This window comes from Monomorium pharaonis, chromosome 2 (genome assembly GCF_013373865.1).
Source record: "Monomorium pharaonis isolate MP-MQ-018 chromosome 2, ASM1337386v2, whole genome shotgun sequence".
NCBI classification, from domain to species: Eukaryota; Metazoa; Arthropoda; class Insecta; order Hymenoptera; family Formicidae; genus Monomorium; species Monomorium pharaonis.
The window spans coordinates 21,238,698-21,257,880 of NC_050468.1; the positions used below are offsets into that span (position 1 = coordinate 21,238,698).

At 34.7% G+C, this 19,183-nt stretch overlaps 2 protein-coding genes across 4 annotated transcripts in view; one reads left to right on the top strand and one right to left on the bottom strand.

Moving 5' to 3' along the window:
• Window positions 1–19,183, top strand: part of LOC105831818 (protein phosphatase Slingshot homolog 2) — a 134,649-nt gene that overhangs the window by 57,189 nt on the left and 58,277 nt on the right. For all 3 annotated transcript variants that reach the window (XM_036283118.1, XM_012672240.3, XM_012672241.3), the window contains one exon: window positions 836–995. In XM_036283118.1, coding sequence (XP_036139011.1) covers window positions 836–995 — 160 coding nt within the window. The remainder of the gene's footprint in view (window positions 1–835; window positions 996–19,183) is intronic.
• Window positions 6,371–13,949, bottom strand: LOC105831820 (retinol dehydrogenase 11-like). The gene is made up of 6 exons (XM_012672243.3): window positions 12,458–13,949; window positions 12,045–12,126; window positions 10,921–11,225; window positions 10,661–10,795; window positions 10,287–10,497; window positions 6,371–10,189 (listed from the first exon to the last, which is right to left on the bottom strand). The coding sequence occupies exons 1-6, from the start codon at window positions 12,573–12,575 to the stop codon at window positions 10,042–10,044; spliced, it is 999 nt and encodes a 332-aa protein (XP_012527697.1). The 5' UTR covers window positions 12,576–13,949; the 3' UTR covers window positions 6,371–10,041.

Genomic DNA, 19,183 nt, shown 5'->3' on the forward strand with positions numbered 1-19,183 from the left:
ATAGCAGAGAGTATGTTTCAATGATATTATATTCGCCGATTTCGTATCGGTCTCGTATCGATCTGGTAGTCAATCATGTAGCGGTTAATTAATTAAATTCGATGATGCACTGCTAATTACAGCGTCCACAAAGCAGCAAATTGAATAAAACAATTAATGTCTCACAATCAGTTATTTTTGTGCTGAAGATTAAAATCGACAGCTGTCTGGGATTATCAAACTGGGTCAGAAGTTCTAGTTTGTTCTCTTATCAAGGCGTAATCGATTTCTTCCTTGAACTTAACACTTCTTACTGATTTAGAATAAAAGACACGCGATATACTTATATCGCATCGAGATAAGAGCGCGATAATTTGTCACTTATTAAAAGGAGGTGTTATCTTTTCAAATCTTTTTATGTAAATTAAATTTACTATTATTAAATTTATTTTTTTTTTAATTATTAGAAACTGATATTTGACTCATAGAATTAGAAAAATAGCATATTGAATTTTAGCAATTGTGTTAAAAAAACTTTTAATGGATTTTCACTAACTAGTCTTATATGTTAATTACATATTTATATGTATAGATATTAAGAAGATATTTTTTTTAATTTATAAATCTATTTTTCGATTAATTAATTTATTAAAAGAGAAGGAACAATAAAAATCTTTCTTTTAATAAAAAAGGAAGATTATCTCGATTTTAAATTTATTGCAGTTTTTTTTTATCTTTCTGACATATTTATATTATTATACGTTTATAAAATACTGCTTTACATTGAGTACGATTATCATGATTTTATTTGAATCGTCAGAGCAGCTTACTAAAATATTGTTTGTTATTTTTGCAGTCTGAGCGAATGTTACTTTGCGGGCAAGGGCGCAGCCCTGGTTTTGCCGCCGAACGAAAGGGCTCGCCCCTCGAGGCGAGTCTCGGCGGCAGGATGCGATATCCAGCAACACTTACAGTCCATGTTCTACCTGCTGAGGCCCGAGGAGACTTTAAAGATGGTGAGTACAAAGGATTTTTGAAACAAAAGTACCTATTTGTTTAAGGTAAATTGCACGCAATTTGCCCGGTGCAAATCTTATACCAGAAAATTATCCGTTCTTGTATTCATTCATCGCAGCTACATCAAGTTGCCTTCCTAAAATAGCGTCAAGACTATATCGAATGTATCTCACAAATATATCTCACACGGGCGGCGTCGAAGATTACCGTATCGAGGGAGGCAGCGGACGCGCGATTTAAGTGCATCGCATAAAGCGCGACTGTTACGCGGACACTAAAAATATTTCCGATTCCGAGAATTGGCAATTGCAAATTGGCAACGGTTTCGATGTTTCGCGCAGCGGAACGGCGGAGGTCTCGTCACGGGGTCTTCGCTACCACCACCGCCTCCTCTTTCTCTACTTCCTCCCGCGCGGCGTGCGATTTACGGCTCGGGTTGCGGGATAATTTCGCGCGCGCGATTCGGCTCGTGTTTTTGCTCGAGACGAACCGCGTGTGTCCACGCGTTCGCGCGAAATTGGCAGCTCCTCGCTGCCATCGCTCGGTCCGCCGAGAATTCTCGAATTACAGGCGGCTTTACAATTCCGCTCGGCCGCCGCCAAGACACCGAGAAACTCGAATCGTCGGAATCATGTAAACAAGCATAAGCGTACACTCGGGTACACTCTACTACCTGCCGTCGCGCAGTCTTGAACGAGGCGAGGAAGTTGGCAATCGCTATTATCTTGAAACGTGCTCCGGCATAATACGTGATTTCACAAGTTTCGATCTTTTTGTATCCCCCCTTTTTTTTTATCGCGTTTCAATGTGCATACACAATAGAGACAGTGATACGTAGAATCGAGTAAATCAATCGGGGAAATTTTATTGATGGAAATAGTACATCATGATAAGTGTAACAGAAATCTTTTGAGTTAAACTTTAACCTTTATTTTCTGGAAATGTGAACATTTTTGTCTCACAATCTCTTATTTTCTACCTTTATTTTAAAACTTTCTCAACAATTTAGTATACACAGAGAGAAAGATTTCTTTAGATTTAATAAAATGTATTAAAAACAAAAAATATATGGTTTGAAATAATATCGAACAAAAAACTGTTTATTTAAAGAATCAAACGTTTATTTGATTATTTATTAATAATGCTATTTGATTTAATAAAGCAATACTTTTTTTAGTCAATAAAATAATATTTCATATAACATTATAACTATATTTAAATAAAATATTAAATAAAATGAATAAATTCAAATAAATAGAGGAAAAATATTCAAAGAAATCGTTTTCTCTATGTACGCCGCGCCTTTTAAAGATTTGTGTGATAGATACGGAAAGTTTACGTGACTTATCGGCATGAGAATACGAGTTATTTTATATCTCGAAGATTCCGAGTGGTGCGAACTTCCGTAATCAGAAGCTGGATTCTTACAGCAGCCCGTATACTCTTACTTTTTGTTAATCATGTTGTAAAATAAACGCGTATGCTACGTAATTAATCCCCGCGAGGTTAATTAATGCACTTCACCTTTCCCTGGCGCGTCTGACAATTAGCAAGTCGCGGAACTTCTTTTCCCTTAAGACCTAGGGATTTTAATTTCCTTTATGGACAGCACGGAAGCGATTCTGCCGTTATTCTTGTTCGTACGAGGAAGTTCCGCATAGCCTGTAATATTTCCGTCGGGGATCCTCAAGTAATATATCTACAACGGCTCTGAACAATGCCGTTCTCACGTGAAGTGCGTTCAAAACGTTCGTGCAGTACTCTGCGTGGCAATGATATTCGGGATTCACATATTTCGCAACGCTTTCATGTCGAATATTAGAAAATTGTATAAGAGAGCACTTCGTGCTTCGTTTCTTGCCTAAACTGACAGCAGATCAATCAAAGAGTTTGTTGTCCAAATTAAGATTAAACTCCACGGCACAGATAAAGATATTTTAAATAACATCTAAAATAAAATAGAAGCAAAAATTGAGCAACAGAAAAAAAAGCTTGTTTCGCTGTTTTATCATATGTTATAGATGCAAATCTGATTGCAGAATTGAAAATAATATTAAATACACAATTCAGCCATCTATGTTAATTGTTGTTATAGCAATGTCACGTAGATCCGTATTTGATATGAAATTATAATTGCTGGTAGAACATCACAGAGCAGTTATAATTATATCGTTTATCTTGAATCCCAGTGATGAAGATTTCTAAGCTCGTATTTCTAAACGTATATGTCTCGACGAATAGTCGCGTCGACGGGACGCGGGAACGCTGTCTGCAGATTCGATTTGCAGTCGTCGTCGGATCGATAAGAGATAAAGGAGGCGGTCTTGCGATCTTGAAAGCGCGCACCGCGCTGTCTACCGCGCGATTGCGCGACCTGGAATTTTCCACGTGGGATCGCCTCGAGTCGACCAGTGCGACGATATCGCGACTGTCAGCGAAGTGGGCTAAGTGCGACCCACATGCGCGGGTCGTCATCGTCGTCGTCGTCTTCGTCACAGCGAAGGCGACGCGCATTTGAGGTCGCGGCCGATGAGCAACGAGCGCTTCCGGTCGGTGCGCGAATAAGGGAAAGGCGACTGCGGGTTTCGCCGCTGTGATGAATACAATCGAATCGATAATCGCAGGGTAGACACGGTCCATTTCTCGATGACTAAATCGCAAGAGTTTAGTCGCCATTTTTTTCTGTAGAAAGATATCGCGTCGAATTAGTTCACATTCTCACGAATCCCTCGAATTACGTCAAGAGAATCAAAATAAAATATTATGTTGAATATTAGATTGATATGTAATAAGATAAAATAGTTTTTTTTTTAACCTTTTTTTAACTTGTTATAACATGGAAAGGGTGTTTCATTGGTACAGTTATGAGTTGGATTATTTTTTGAACTGTTTAAAGTGGTTCAAAAAATCTCCAAAAATTAATGAACATATTTTCCAGTTTCTAAAACAAATGTCTTTCTGGAAAAAATAAAATGTATAATTTAACTATATATTTCTGAAAGTTTAAAGACGGATAAAAATCAGTCGACAAGTCTGTTCATAATATCTTGGTACACAGTTCAGGATATTAGTTACAAATACTAATTTAATCGTAAATGAAACACGTACGAGTCCTTTTTCGTTCACAAGCAACGATTACGAAATCTGAATCGTAATAAATTAATTTTAAATTGCTTCGCCGAACTCTCCCGTATGGATCTATAATTTTTATTTATACGCGCTGAAAATGACACCTTCCACGAATATTACTCTCACCAGTCAACCCGGGACATGAATATGCGAAAGAACATGATTCATCTCGCATGATCGTCCAATTTCGGCGAAAGTAGAGAATGACTGCCTCTTTTTCATCGTTCCGCCTGGATGACCGTGCTTTTTGCACTGCACATTGTTTACGTAGGCCTCTTTCACTTTGTGCGCGCGATGTATTCGGCACGATCGGCCGTCAAAAGTGAACGGCCAACGGTAAATTCGCCTTTACCTTTGACACGAGCTCGCCTTCCGAGCAGCTTAGCTCTAGAAAAAGTAAGCCGCGCTAGAAGAGATCCCTGACCCGGTTCGGAAAGACTTCAGTTCGCGTTCTGCTTTAGCGTAACGTAGAAGTGTGAGGGGGACACCGGACGGATCACCGGTGATTATTACCTCGATTCGACGGGTTTCGACGATCGAGGTCAAGGGCGGAGCTAGCTTAGTTTCGGTACCGTGCGAGATCGGCGGGAGTTCGGAACCACTCGCACCTGATTTCTCGTCGGTTTCTCAATCTAACGGCGCGAAAAAATTATAATACGAGGTATTAGACGCGAACGAAGGTGATCGGCATTCATTGCATATATTTCGATCGTGCGATTCGTAATTCCACAGGCGCGTGTATCAGGTGTCGGAGTTGACTCTCGAGAGTTTCCGCTCGAATAACAGCACGGACTTTTGCGATGAAACCCGTACTTCTATCGTATCGCGGTATATACTTAAACGATTTTCTTATTTCGTGCAGTAATGTTATTCGACATAGAAAGAAACGTGACATATATATATATTTAGAGTCTTTCATATTCAGTGACTGATTTAGTGCGCTCGATGAACAATATATAGTATAGTGTATCATCTCTGAGCTTTCTTTCACAGACCCTTCAGATTCTGCACGCATTCGGGAATACAGTTTCGGAGAATCGCAGTAAAAAGCGAACGGCATACAAATGTATCTAAAGTGAGTCTTTTTAACTTGCGGTGCGCGATACAAAGATTTAACACGTCGGGCACAAAACGATAAAACTTCGGCGAACAATGGCGAATTTGGTGCGTTCGTGATGTTCCAAATAGCCTCCGATACATTGCAGAGCCGCGGTGTACGGGGTCGGTTTCCCTCGCGGCGAAAAAGGAGGTAACTAGCGGAGAGCGGTTAAAATCGCGCTTGGCCTCGCAAGCGGCTTAATATTGCACGGAGGCGGCGGATATAATAAGCAAAATCGCAAGCTCATGATTCTGACCTTTACGGCGCGGTATAAATCGCGCGCTCCGTGAGATAGGAGAGCGCGACGCGCGAGGATGCGGCGCGAGTCTCTCGCAAAGGCAAAACTCGCTCGGGCCTTTGCACTGTCATCTCGCTTCTCGGTAGTTTAAGCAATTCGCCATGTTCATCCTCCTTCGACCCGAGCGAAAAGAGACTAGAGAAACGCGATGTGATATGTGTGTGTGTGTGTGTGTGTGTGTGTGTGTGTGTGTGTGTGTGTGTGTGTGTATCGGCGCGATAAACGTACCAATCCCTCGAGCGACATAATATATCGCTCGACTTTTCCCTACCTCGTTTTCTTGCCAGCTCCTTGGAACAATCGATCGTCGCCGATCTCGATCGGTGTGGCACCATTCATACAGTAATACCGGATGTACGAGCGCGAATGTTCGCTAAAAGCAAGGTCGATGAGAAGCGAGAAAACAAAAAACGACGATTCTGAGAATTGAAGGGAGAAAGGAAGAAATGTTAACATAAGAGATAAGAGTATAAAATATCGCGAATTTTCTGTCTTTCATTTTTTTTTTTTTTTTTGTTATTTCTAAGTGTTTGCTGATCAGATGTATCATTAAATATGTCTTCTTCACAGCAGTTATTACAAATATTGCATATTACAAAGGACTGTCCTTATAAAATGTAAAAAAGAGTAAAGTTGAAAACATTTTAATTTTATGTTATTTTTTATATTGTAGCATTAATAGATTGTAAAATAAAAGTAAAAAACAACATATAGCGCAATGTATAAAAGTCAGATTAGGTTGAAAATTCGTTAACAGATTTTTTATTTAAAAAGCTTATGGATTTTTATTTCTTTAATTATCTAAACAAATTATATTTTTATTAGTCTTAATATAATGTAATGTTTAGTTTTTTTTTTTTTTTTTGAATAAAGAAATATTTAAAAGGTCTATGCCAGTATTGGCATCCTTCCTCCTTTATAAATATAATATTGTGTATCTGTTCTTGTTTAGTTGATGATTGTTTAGTAAAAAAATGTTGCGCCGAAGTATCAGATACACTTGTCGGCCACTCGCGTTGCTGTCCTCCTGCCGCGATGCAAATTGCCGTAGTGATAAATTGCTAGTGATGATGCCGCTAACGCAACTTTAACTCGCTACGAACACGCGATCGTCGTTACGTATCGTGCGTTATTATTCTATGCCATTCCGCGGTCTTAAGTGACGATTCTTTTGAAAAATCGTATCTTCTCCCGCGACACAGAACGAACGCTTAATAAGAAGCCACAGTTGAATACAGATCTTACGTGACCGATTTATTTAACATTTCTCTCTCGTTGCAACATAAATCTTGTAATTAATAATCCGATCCCGTGCTCTCGAGTATCATAATTTGATGTTTGAAGAGAGTCTCTAGAAGTGTTAAATAAAATGTGAAATATACGAGATAATTACGTGTTGTGGAATATCGACGAGCTTGGAATACGGCGAGATTAAGAAACTCATCATACAGCTGCACTGTATTATATATTTCGCGAATAAGCTTGTCTTTTTCGCAAATTATATTTATATATTTTTTTTTGTATTTATGTGTGACAAGTACAATCTCCATTCATGTATTATAATTATAAAGTTGCTTTTTATTCTACACTTCGATACAACTTGCAATAATTTTGAGTTAAGTAATATGAGTTATTTTCGGATTAAAATTCTCAGAGCTCTCAGTGTAACAATTAATCTTAAGAAGTAGCAACACAAAAAGTTTTTATCATGTTGCAATTATCTCTCGTAATGTAAAATATTGCCGCCAAGGATTTTTTTGCAATAAAAAAAATCTTGAGCCAAAATTTTCCATTGCGATTATCCTGATGATGAGAAAGATGTTATAAATAAATCTTGTCTGCATAATACGAGTCTCATAGGATTAATGATATGATAAACTAGAAAGACTACCACTGCAGCTGGTAAGCAATGTTGTTCCAATATGAGCTCGTAAATGTTTTCCATGCGCGCGAATAGACACGTGGGCGCCTTTATGGACCGCACATTGTTACCGTCACGACCATCAAACTCGTAAATCGTTCCATCGATTGCGCGGTCATTTTAACTGCCAGCTACTCGATTACCATGGAAATGAGGTTGCCATCGGTAGGAGAGAAACGCTTCTGTTGCGTTTAGATAAGGCTGACCCTGTTAGAAAACCCTTCTTCACCCTTTTGTTTAACTAGAGATTAAATTCAATATACCTTTCTCTAATTTTCCGTGCCTCTACCAATATTGCTTGTTAATATTATAAAATTATCTTAATAATTTTATAAATTAATACATTTCTTAATTTAATTTTTGTGTACGGAAAGTAGGTACTGTTCGATTATTTAGATCGATTACCTTATACATACGTTAATCATATGCTGATTGTTCTACTTCTCATATTTCTGTAAAGAATTTAAAGAAAAGAATCTTAATTAAATCCTAATTAATTGCTAATGTTATAAGTTGATTACAACTATGAGGCGCAGAATATTCAAATGTACTGCTGTATTGAGAATTTTATAAAAAAAAGACGAATAAACTCATAGAGAAAAAAAGTCTACAAATGATTTTTCGAATTGTATTATCAAATCTTATCAAAACGAGTTAATGTTAAACATAATTTGTTAATTTTCATTGAAATTTCTTTTAGGAATTTTATTTCGCTGTATTAAATACATAGTGTCAAGATGTTCATTGATGCGTGAGTGTCGCAAATGCAACAATATTAATAATACGTCTTGATGAAAGGCTTAGAAGCTGGATAATTACTATCATTTATTTGTTACACTAAAGTACATAGTGCCAAGATGGTTTTCATCATAAGTGTAAGTCACGAGTGGCAACAATAATAATAACATATCCCGATAGAAGCTTGGGAAATGGGCATGTATAACGTACAACTTGAATAGAGTTGCGACGGTTTCTAGGCTTCTGCTAAATAAAATAGTAATTAGCGCAGCATTACGGTTATGCAGTTCCAGATCTACGATGTTTCCCATCCTCGAAATTTCACTCGCGGAAATCCTCATTATATGGAGTCACGTAATGACAACTTGTCTCGTTAGTTCTCGCTGAAGATAATTATCGCGATAGAAGTTCTGCTCTCCGGTTATCAGATAACATTTCCGTGATAGGTTAACGAAGATAAGATACTTAAGATAATACCTTAGAGAGAACAGGCAAATTAATTAACCCCAATGAGATATTAAAATATTGACTTGCGTTCGAAAGAAATGCGCGTTAAATATTCGATATTCGTGGACACGTCGACCTTTCTTCTCAGATTTCTCGTGAATGTTCGTGAATTGATGGCCAGATCTGCTCCGTATGACTCATGCGGATCATCGCGGAAATACTCACTGAAAATCGCTGTCATTTGTTTCGTTTTGTGTTTGCCTCTCGGTTAAATTCGAAAGGGCGCATCGCGGGGAAATGGCAGAGACTCCTCGAGGTGCCGGACTGTACCAACGAGAAACTGGTCCCTACAAGGACAACGAGGTAAGGGGGCCGCGCGATTCGCTACAGGTCGTTTCGTTGACTTCTTTTCAACTGGGCCCCGTTACTTTTTACGTTTGTACTTAAACTTACGCGTACTTGCTCGTGCGGTCCGGCGGACAATTTTTATGCGGAAAGTGTCAGTGACCCGACCGACCATTATCCGTTCCGACAGTTCAGTTGGCCACTTCCGGCGCTTTATTTGCGGGCGCGCTTCCACTTCTTTTGCTGTTTTTCAATCATCTTGATAATATTGCCTCGTTCCAAAGAAAACCGGTATAAGAATATGTACGTATAATGTTCAGAGAATATTTGTAATTTATAGCGAGTCCTCCTGTCACACATTACGGAAAATTATTGCGTCCATTTGTTTCAGAAATAGAGTAGTTCGTATGCTGTAGATCTCATCTTTGCGCACAGCAATCGCGTCTAATCTTCTTCTATCAATTTATGTTTCCGAGAATCTCTTTCATTTCTCAATAGACAGTACTATCGCGATAAATTATCGTCTCCCACGCGACTGCTGCTTTTCCGGGGTTTCGTAAGGTCAGACTTAGCGATAAAGCTGTGCAAAACGTCGATATGCTGGACGATCGTCTCGGTTTAGCTATATTATTGAAATTTTCGTGGTGAAATATACGATTATGTTTTGCGTTTGATCCAAGTACCATTTATACGAATATATATTGTAAATGATCATAAAGTTATTGATCGCTGCTATTTCGACGTATATATTCTTTTTATGAAAGTAATACATAACATTAATTTTTGAATCAATGTAGGCGTTGCATGTGGTAGATAAAGTAATATTACGTGTCAATATAATCTTCGAACTTCGTCAATACAATAACAGAGTTGTTCAGTGTTCCTTTTTTTTTTTTTATTAAAAAATTCATTGCGTATTTATTATAGATTTATTGATATATGTATATATATATTTTTTTAATTATTAGTTATAATGTTTATAGTTAAAATATGTGTTAAACATTTTATTTATTAAAAATTACATTTTTTTTATATTTTCGTGATAATTCACATAAAAATAAATTTTTTCTAAAGCATTTGATGTGAGACGGTTTCCAAGAACATGGTAAAATCTTCTTCAGGTTCCAGATTTAAAAGACGACAGGATACATTCCATAATTTTTTGGCATATTCATAATCATTTGCTTTTTGAGATGCAGTTGCAATACTGCAATTTCTAAAAAAAGAAGATTTAAAAAGTTACGGAATTTAATTAGTCATGATTACATTCTCTATGAAAATAACTTTTTATTACATATATAATGTATTCTTACGAGTAATAAAGTCCGGTATCGTTGGCTGTCTTTTCATCCACCGAACAATATATTGTTGTTTGCGCTCCTTCTTCAACATTTATATAAAATAATTTTAGAAAAAATTTAATAATCGTATTTAGAAATATTGCGGTAAAGCCATCCTCCCATACGTTGGTCCATATTAAACCAGGATGTAAAGAGTATATGTTTATTCCGTGAATATTTGCCTCTAAAAATCGAAATTTGTGCAATTTTTTATTCTTTTCATAACTTTGTGTGACGATAAACTCAATTTTTTTTTATTGCACAATAAAATATTAACAATTGTTAAATATTAATTGTTCAATATTGAATAAATGTGAGCTATTCTAATTGATGGTTTTGGTCTATACCTTTCAATCGACGAGCGAGTTCTTTAGTGAAAAGAATGTTTGCCAGTTTTGTTCGTGCATAATTTGTATATCGTGTAAAACTTGTATGTTTATAAGGTTTTTCCAGATTAATATCATTGAAATCTATGTCAGCAGCTATAATAGATTATTTATGTGTTATAATTATATTTTAAATGCAAATCTTGGATAAAAGTAAAAAACATTTTAGTTTATTTATAACATTTGTATTATTTTACATATTATCATATTATTTTACATACTGAAATGTGTAATCGATGAGACATTGACTATTCTGCAATTGGGAGAAGATAACTGCATTTTCGGCAAAAGTAGAAGTGTCAAAAGAAAATGACTAAGATAGTTAACTTGTAATGTCATCTCATGTCCGTCCTCCGTTTTTTGAACATATGGAACAACTACACCGGCATTATTTATAAGTATGTGAATAGCTGCTTCGTTTGTAAGCAAGTTTTTAGCGCATTCTCTCACACTCTTCAAACTATTTAGATCCAGAAAATAAATCGCAAGTTCGCCTACGTTATTCTCATATTCATCTTTTGTGAGCCTAAAAACAACTATACTATAGATTTATCTCACAGATAGAATCACATCGCTATTTTTTACAACACGCCAAAATTTAATTAATTAATATATAGTCCAGGCAATAGAGACATAAAAATGGCTTTATCTTGCAGAAGGTCAAGGAAACTTTATACTTGGCATAGTTCTTAGGTTTAGCGTACTAATTAATATTCTGAGCTTATATCTTTTATTCCTTGGGACAGTGCATTGTGGATTAGGCCTATTGGGGAAATCATATAGAAAAAAACACGCCTTTTACTTTACCTCCACGGTGGTGCGGAAAAAAGTAAAAAATAAAAAATATTTAATAACTAACTTAAATTTCCAGAGGAAAGTGAAATAGTCTGACAAATTGGAAAAAATACTCCACTTTATCGCATTGTATCTCGGGAACTATTGATCTGAGAAAAAAAATGTTACAACATAAAATGTAGAGAATTTTATACTTTACATTTTTTATAATAACTATTTTTCACGTATCTTACACCGAAGACGAGATATTCGTGAAAAAGTGATTTTTTTTGCTTCATTTTTTCAATATGGCGGCGCGAGCGGCAACATTTCAAGGTCAAAAACTCAGAGTATTAATTAGTATGCTAAACCTAAAAACTATGCCAAATATAAAGTTTCCTTGACCTTTTGCAAGATAAAACTGTCTGGACTAATAGTGCGCACAGACACGCGCGCACACACACACACACACACACACACATACACACGCATACACACAAGTGTATATGTATAAAGAAGTAAGAAATAAAATTAATTAATTGGTTCTTATGATACAAATTTATATATTTACCTTGAAGGTGGATTATTTTTTATATCTTCAACTACTTTAGTTGTCTTCTCAATATTTCTACAAGCTAGAATTACTCTAGCGCCTAAATGCACATGTTATTTAAACAAATGTTTTTAAAAGTACTTTTTATTGTCAAAAATTGTATAAGATTTTTATAGTTCTAAATGACGCAAGAAAAAACCAAAAAAGGCTTTTTTAGGAAAGAAACAAGTTTTAGTGTTATAAAATATTGCTATATATTATAGCTTTATGAGCTTAATAAATATTAAATATAGTTATATATAATTATAACCATAATACATATAATTTGGCATTGTCATTATCTTTTGATTAATAATAAATTTACATTTTATTTATGTTAATTTTATTTTCAAAGTTTTAGATGATTTAAATTATTATTTTAGTAAAATCACCTCTTGCATATAAATCTCTAGCAGTCTCTTTGCCAATACCATCACTTGCTCCCGTTATCACAACAGTTTTGCCGTCAAGACGTACTTTGCTTGTACACATTCTAGTGAACAACCACATTTTATGAAAGATGTTTCTTTATTCACAACGTTATCAATATACAATTGACTATTTCTAGAATTCACTCATTTTGACTTTACTGAACATGCTCTATTTTATTTTGCATTGTGTTTGATGTTATTTATCGAACATTATCCATTCGTGTCTTGGTGCCAACTAGCTTAGTTTAGCTTGACTATCGACATATGGAATGTTGAAGCGAATGGAAGGGGAGTCGAACGTACATAGAGTGAGAGGCAGATAAAGTTGAGGTGTGCAGTTTTCTTTTCGAGGCTACAGCAACTGCAGATGTTGTATCCCTTTTTAGTAAAGAGATGAAACGTGAATTTATCTGCTTTTTACTTTACGCGTCCGGTTTTTTCTTCTACTGCCAGTGGTTAAATATGTCAAGGTACTCAATCTTTTATTTTATTGCTTAATTTTTTTATACAACCAATTAGTTGCTAACAAAAAGTATGCTGATAGCGAATATAACTTTCACTTTCAAATGCATATACTGATATTGCTAACATTACTACTGTTGCTATATATACATTTATGTGCTTACTTATTTACTCTTTTAATTTGTTTTTATTTCTTTTTATATAATTGATTTGTATATTATAACAATTAATTAATTTGATCGGTAAGTATTTTTAGTAAAATTTAATTGTTTACCAAAATTACTCATAATCGTATTTCTATGTTTTTATATAGATTGCCTATTGTTACTAACAATAAGAGATAATTCCAATGTACACAAGGTCTGTGCAAATGAAGTCATTATATTTGTATGAGGAATTTTGTCGTTAATTATTTGTGTTTTTACAAGATATATATTTTCTTACTATATTATTTAATTTTTTATTTAATTTTCTATACAAATTATTAAATTTTTTGTCTTTATCCGATATATGGAAAAGATAATATATAATAATTTGGTTTAAACTTAGGAAAATTATTAAACGTATTATTGTGTACGTTTTGACGTTCGATTCTCGACACTTCCGTGTAAAAGCAATTTTAGGCAACAATGCAATTTTAGGTCATATTAATTATATGTATTTATTCTTGTCATAAGCACTGCGCTCAGACTCAGAAATGCCACACGTCGACATTTTCGAAGTTTGACGTGTTATGCTTTTTCTAACTCTAATAATAATAATATAAAGAAGGTACGTATATTTTGGAGCTTCTCCATTTATATTTAGTATAATAATTTTGGTAATAATCAACAATTTAAATTGAAAACTTAGCACACATTTCCATTCGCCAATATATTGTTTAATGGATTCTATATTCAAAATTATAATAAAATTATAAAATATTTAATAAAACATTCAATAAAATATTCAATGTTTAGGTTATTTATAAAAATATGACGATACTGCATAAATAAATAAAGAAACAGAAATGGTAATGTGGCTCCTCCACTAAAATAAATTTAAAAAATATGAAATATAAGATAAATTGAAAAAATTTATTTTGTTTAAAAAAACAGTGTTTAGTTATAAAATTATATATATAATCAAAACAAAAAAATATTGCAGAAATTAATAAATGAATAATCTTATTGTTTATTATATTTTTTGAGATATCGCGAATTCAATTTATTATAGAACTTTACGAAGAAACTGTTATCCAGGAAGTATTATCAAAAGATTATCAAATGGCTCATAACAACAAAATATTTGTAATAATACAATAATCTATCAATTGTTTGAATATAAAATTATCTAAGAATTATAAAAAGAATTCGTTTTTGTAACCTGAGATCTCTATTTTACTAAATATTTTCGTCTGAGATAGTATCTCTCTTAAAGAGAAAACGCGTTTCCATGCAGTAGTATGAATGTAATTTAGACGTTAATTATAATAATTATTGCAGGCAAGAAGGTTAATATACTGAAAGTTCTTTAACTGGACCGCAGACTCGACTTACCGATACCGCGGCACTCACGAAAGGATTAACAGTCGGGAGAAAAATCGCGCTTCTTTTCCAGGATGAGTAGTTCGGCTTGGCGTGAACGTCGTGATTTATTTGGCGTTCCACACCGTTGCCCGCGTCGGCCGTCACAGACCGCTGCACAGTATGTGGTTTTCTGAGAGCGAGCAATGCCGCCGGCCATTCTTTTCGGTGGTAATCTTCATCTTCTCCAGACCAGAGCGTGTCTGATCGTCACGAAATTTACCGCGAAGTAAGGTCCCACCGCAACGATTCAATCATGAGAGGATTCGTCCTGGAAATCCGTCGCGAGATCCTATCTCCATCGAAAAATCTCGGTGCTAGGATATCGATGCTCCTCTAATATATATTATCTATAAATTATTATCAAAATGCTGCGAGAGAGAGGGAGAGAGAGAGAACTGAGTTATCTTCCTTCTTCCCGGTATTTATATAGGAAGCCTACGATAGTCCGATAATAATTTAAAGTTTTATATTGTATCTGAAAAGCACATATGATTTATCGATAACTATGACGAGATCGATTATGGGCTGTTAGGTTGCAGTGCAAATAAATATACGTAAGGCTATACTTCCGGGGTTGTTTCATGAATAGCATTACGATTTGTCATAGCGCGAATGGTCATATTACAACTATATTTTACATCCTATTCGCGAATCTTTATCGATAGTGAAATACCGCCATATGATTGGATATTTTTTCAATGGTGCAAAATGTATTTTATTGCGTACGAGAGATTTCTCTTCATTTTTTTTATATATTATATAAGAAATAAGAGTATTGATTTACTGGGGTAATCAACAAAGCAGAATTTTGTTCATTGAACTATAAGTAAGCCCGATGATCGTTCTTGACGAACTTGAACGGAACGTCGGGAAAGTTGCTTCGACTTTAAGTTGTTGAGACAAATTACGCGTATCACGGCGCTATTCTCGGGTTATGGGGTTAAAAGGTGGCACGAGAGAGAGCACGTAAACTACGCTGTCGCCTGTGCTTATCGCGTGCGTTTCATAAGTGTCACAATTGTCTCGGGTAGCTTATTGCGCGACGCTGGTCACGACACACTTTCATCACGGCCGCAACGGCACAACGAGACTTCTGTCGACCTGACGCACGTGACCTGACGCCAGGTATAACAGAGCAAGATGGAAATCGTGGTTCCGGCATTCTGCAAAATTACTCAGTTTCGCCATTGAGCCACATAATAGATTTCGCGAGCATTGCCGCGCTCATTGCTGCGCAAAGTTGTGTAATCTTGGACGATTATCGAGCCACCACCTCGTTATTAGAAAGTGCCTTAACGGTCCTGCTGTATGCGCCGCAACTAATTTCGTACCACGCTATTGCAGTAAAAATTTATATTGGCACCGGATAGAATATGAATAAAAAAAACGATTCGGGCCGGAATCGATGGCAAACACATACGAGGCATTGACTCTTATATTACGAGTGAAAGTATCGGGGTCTTATGACCTCGACAATTTCTGCGTAAAAGTTCGTAAATAGAGTGATTAGAATCAAGCGAATGCAGGTGCATTTTATTTCAGCTTACTGAAGAAATTGAAAGTATTTTTTGCTTTGTTGGAATGTAATTTCTCTTTGACGCTTGAATTAATCTGATTAGGTGTTTAACTCTCCCTTCAGTCAGTAAGACAGTATTATTTATGTTATATTTTATAATCAGTATTGACTCCCGGGGAAAACCGGAAAAATCTGGAATTTTCAGGGAATTTTCTTCTCTACCTTTAAAAATCATGGATTTTTATGAGATTTTATTAGTATTTAAGGAAACTTCCTGAATTTTGCTTTTAAACTTAAATTCTATCTTTTTGACAAAATTAGTTCTTTGATTTTTTTATAATGTTACAATCAGTTAGCAATAAATATGATATACATTGTAACCAACTTAATATTAACTTCTTGTATAGTGTCATAATATATGTCATTCAATTTACGCACGAATTTTATTTTTACACTATAATACATTTTTATAATTTGTATATTTATAATAACCCACTTTCTAAATCAGAATCAGTGTATTAATGAAAGACAGTGAATCATTTGATTTTGATGATATAATTACATTAATCAGTGATACATATTGTTTTTCAATACCTAATACATTAATTATGATTAGTATCTCTAATCTAAGAATATCTCTTTTTTAATTGAAATCATTAACAGATATTAAATAATAATTGCGATGATCACAATTATAAGTATAGCATTGCAAATCAGTCAGAGTTTACTGATTTAGATTTGAAGAGCATATTGTTCTAAATTATTATGTGATTTATCACCTACGTAGATACACATATTCTCTACTTTTTTATCAGAAATTTAGAATAAAATTCTTGAAAAATCTGTAAGTTCATGAAATTTTTTAGGAAAATGTGAATAAACATTCTGTTGTAGGGACAAGATCTCGCATCTTAGTTGAAACTTAACTCACTATTGGAAAATATCTAACCATTTCTCGATGTATATTACATATTATGATTTTTAAACTAAAAATGTAACATTGATGTTAAAGATAAATGAATTTTATCTTATAATCTTTAATTGTAATCAATCATTGGAATTAATGAAGCGTAACGAGAATTACGAGGCACAGGCACTGTAAAAGATAGATTTATTACGACAAATTGATTGAGTTTCTTAATTCGCGTGTTGGAATTATGTAAACATTGCATCACGACGTATCAATCGCTTCGACAACGAAACAGTAGTGGACCATGCGAAACTTGCCGAGCCTCTTTTTTTGCTGACTAAAAGTACGGAATACTTCAACAGTCATGACGCTTGCATAATACGGTCTTGTGTCAAAACATGTGCGCATTGCACGCTTTTTCTTTTCGTATTATATTCGTGATGTAAAAAGCGATCGGGATTACGTGAACGAGTTCGACGACGGTGCGTTCAACAAAAAGATTCTGCAAAAAAGCGTGTAACGTTGAAGAAAGAGAAATTTGAAGAAAGAGTAATTCTGACAATTAATTTACGTCAAAATATACATAGGATGATGAGATAATAAAATATTTTATGAAAGTGTAATGATTTGGTCAATTTGTTATACCGTGTGTTTCAAAAATGCTGGACATAATTTAATTTTAAACAATATTTTTTTAATGTTATTTTTTTGTAATTTTGACACAACGTTGTATTGAATTTAGTTAGAAGTACGCGAATAAATGAATATTAGATTTATTAAAGATAGATTTTTTAATTATTTATATAAAGATAAATGCTTGAATTTATATAAATTAAATAATAAAATTTAAATAATAAAGAATTTGAGAAAAATGTTAATATTAAAGGACAAATACAGGATATTAAAAAAGGTAAAATCGAACACTAATTTCATAATAATTACAGATATGATAATAATTATTTTAAATTAAATAATTTCGAAATAATTATATTGACCGGGAGAGACCGGGAGAGACCGGGAGAGACGGGGAGAGACGAGGAGAGACGAGGAGAGACGGGGAGAGACGGGAGAGACCGGGAGAGACGGGGAGAGACGGGTAGAGACGGGGAGAGACCGGGAGAGACGGAGAGAAACGGGGAGAGACCGGGAGAGGCGGAAGAATAAAGAGCCACAGCAACGCGTAGCAGGGCATAGCTAGTTTTAAATATAAATTTATTTTACTAGAAATTTACCATTACATGTTGTTTACAGTACATTGTCTATTATTTTAAATTTATTAATTGAAATTATGTATCAGAATAAAAATTGTACAAAGAGAAATATGTATACAAATTAAGTGTTCTTATATGGGATGTAAATAAAATTAAATAATCAATTTAAGAATAACGTTGGAATAACTTTATGATTTTATTAAGATGCATGAGTTTAAATTGATATTAGTGCACATATATATATGCACACTTGACACACAACTTCTTGGCATTTTTCTGTGCTCAAACAAGGATAGAATTTCATTACCATGTTACGCATTGCTCTTTTTGCTTGATCGTGCGAAGCGTGAATAATGATCCTAATTTCAACGAGAACGAGCGAAGGCTGACAGGAATGTAGCATCATGTTAAAGCTTCGCTTCGTCTGGCAAAGCTGTAATTGAGCGCGAAAGCGATATTTTAGATCGAAAACAAGGAATGCAACTATCGATAATCTTCTTTTTTATTGATATCGTTATTACTTTGCATTTATTACTTATTTGCTTGCATTCCTTATCCATGTCATCTATGTAATAAAGGTGATCTCTCTCTCTCTCTTTCTCTCTCTCTTTCTTTACTTGTAGTGCAGGTGCGAAAAATGACGCTAGATCGTTCTCAGGAACTGCACGCGTAACAGTGTTGTATAACGAACAAATGGCACGAGTTAGCACGATTAGCGCGGTGACTATCTCGCGTAGAATGGCGCAGATATCGTCGAGTAAATCGTCGTGACAAATTAATTATGTACGCACGTATTTTATTGCCGTAATAAAAGTGCCGAAGTCGACAGCAGTCAACTTAAATCAAGTTAACATCAAATAGCGTTATGAATAGTAATGATGCGATAACGTCGGCATTAATCGCTTTTAGGCTATCGATTTATATTTTACTATTTTTTTAAGCAAATTTAAACAAATTTGCAGCTTGAAGATTATTTTTCAACATATATATACGGCTTCTTTCATGAAAATTGCGGGAATC